The sequence below is a fragment of the Emydura macquarii genome, unplaced genomic scaffold (genome assembly GCF_026122565.2).
Source record: "Emydura macquarii macquarii isolate MOO-44397 ecotype Brisbane River unplaced genomic scaffold, CSIRO-AGI_Emac_v2 contig_3251, whole genome shotgun sequence".
In the NCBI taxonomy this organism is placed as follows: Eukaryota; Metazoa; Chordata; order Testudines; family Chelidae; genus Emydura; species Emydura macquarii.
The window spans coordinates 62483-63935 of record NW_027133388.1 but is presented as its reverse complement, the minus strand read 5'-3'; the positions used below and the strand labels follow the sequence as shown (position 1 = coordinate 63935).

General features: G+C 43.7%; 1 protein-coding gene across 1 annotated transcript; it reads right to left on the bottom strand.

Moving 5' to 3' along the window:
* Positions 1–264: 264 nt before the first annotated feature.
* LOC137142834 (olfactory receptor 10A7-like) lies at positions 265–1224 on the bottom strand. The gene has a single exon (XM_067532299.1). It carries the CDS (start codon positions 1222–1224, stop codon positions 265–267), a length of 960 nt encoding a protein of 319 aa, XP_067388400.1.
* Between the last annotated feature and the right edge of the window lie 229 nt (positions 1225–1453).

Genomic DNA, 1453 nt, shown 5'->3' with positions numbered 1-1453 from the left:
TTAGTGACCTTCTCAGCAATTATGGAAACATCTGAGCACATGTCACTTCAAGTAACTCAGTAGGTGCCATTTTCCTTCCACCCAACTCTGATTTCTAGCACAAGCTTAGATAACCAGTCAAGTGACATCCTCATCACCTGTCACCCACTTTGAGCAAGTTACAATGCACACCTCTGACAAACAGACCCGCCAGATTCTGCTCCTCTGACTGATGGGCTGGGATCACTTGCTCTCCATTTCATTTCAACTCCAGCCTCCAGTGCCTTAATTCACGAAAGCCACACACTTCCTGACTGCTTTTCTCAAGGCCACCTTGACTTCCTTGTTTCTCAGGCTGTAGATGAGAGGATTGAGCAGGGGAGTTAGGACCGTGTAGCAAAGGGAGAATGTTTTGTTCAGCTCTTGTAGCACCTCGGTTTTTGGTAACAGATAGACAATGAGCAGGGTCCCACAGAAAATTGTAACCACAATAAGGTGAGAGGAGCAGGTGGAAAAGGCCTTTTGCTTTCCATCAGTAGATGGGATTCTCAGAATGGCAATTATGATATAAACATAAGATGTCATGGTCAACAGAAAAGGAGGTAAGGTGAATAAGACGGAACCCCCAAAAGTCACAAGTTCCATGTTATGGGTGTCACTGCAGGACAGTTTTATCATTGGGGCGAGATCGCAAAAGAAATGGTCCACCTCATTAGGGCCACAGAAGATTAATTGTGACATTAAAAATATTACAATGGTAACAGCCAAAAATGCACTTATCCAAGACCCAACCGCAAGTTGCAGGCAGAACCTGTTATTCATGTAGCTTGAATAATGCAGTGGCTTGCATATTGCTAAATATCGATCATAAGACATCACAGCTAGGAGGTAACATTCTGTGTCTACTAGAGAACCAAAGAAATATAATTGTACGGAGCAACCAGTAACAGAAATGGTTCTGTCCCCAGTCAGGAGACTGGCCAGCATCCGGGGCAGGATGGTGGAGGTGTAGCAGGTCTCCAAGCAGGACAGGTTCCCCAGGAAGAAGTACATGGGTGTGTGAAGGTGCTGATGAGCTACAACTAGTACAATAATGAGGATATTCCCGGCCGTGGTCACAATATAGATCACTAGAAACAGCAGAAAGAGAACAATCTGCAGTTCAGGATGATTCCCAAATCCCGGGAGGATGAATTCTGTGATGGACGTTTGGTTTCCCCATTCGGTGTTTGCCGCGGATTGCATCTAAGAGTCACAGAACAAATCAGAATGGAATTTGAAGATCACGTTTCATTTCAATGTGTGGCCTTGTATATCACTCTATAAATGTTCAAAACTTCGCTGCTCTTGCAGTTTACCTTTGAAAAAGTGCAATCAAGAGACCAGGCAATAGAAATGAATTGCCTCAATTTGGAGTAGTTTTTTAAATATTCTGGTGCCCTGCTTCATACAAAAAGAAATCAGACTGGTAATT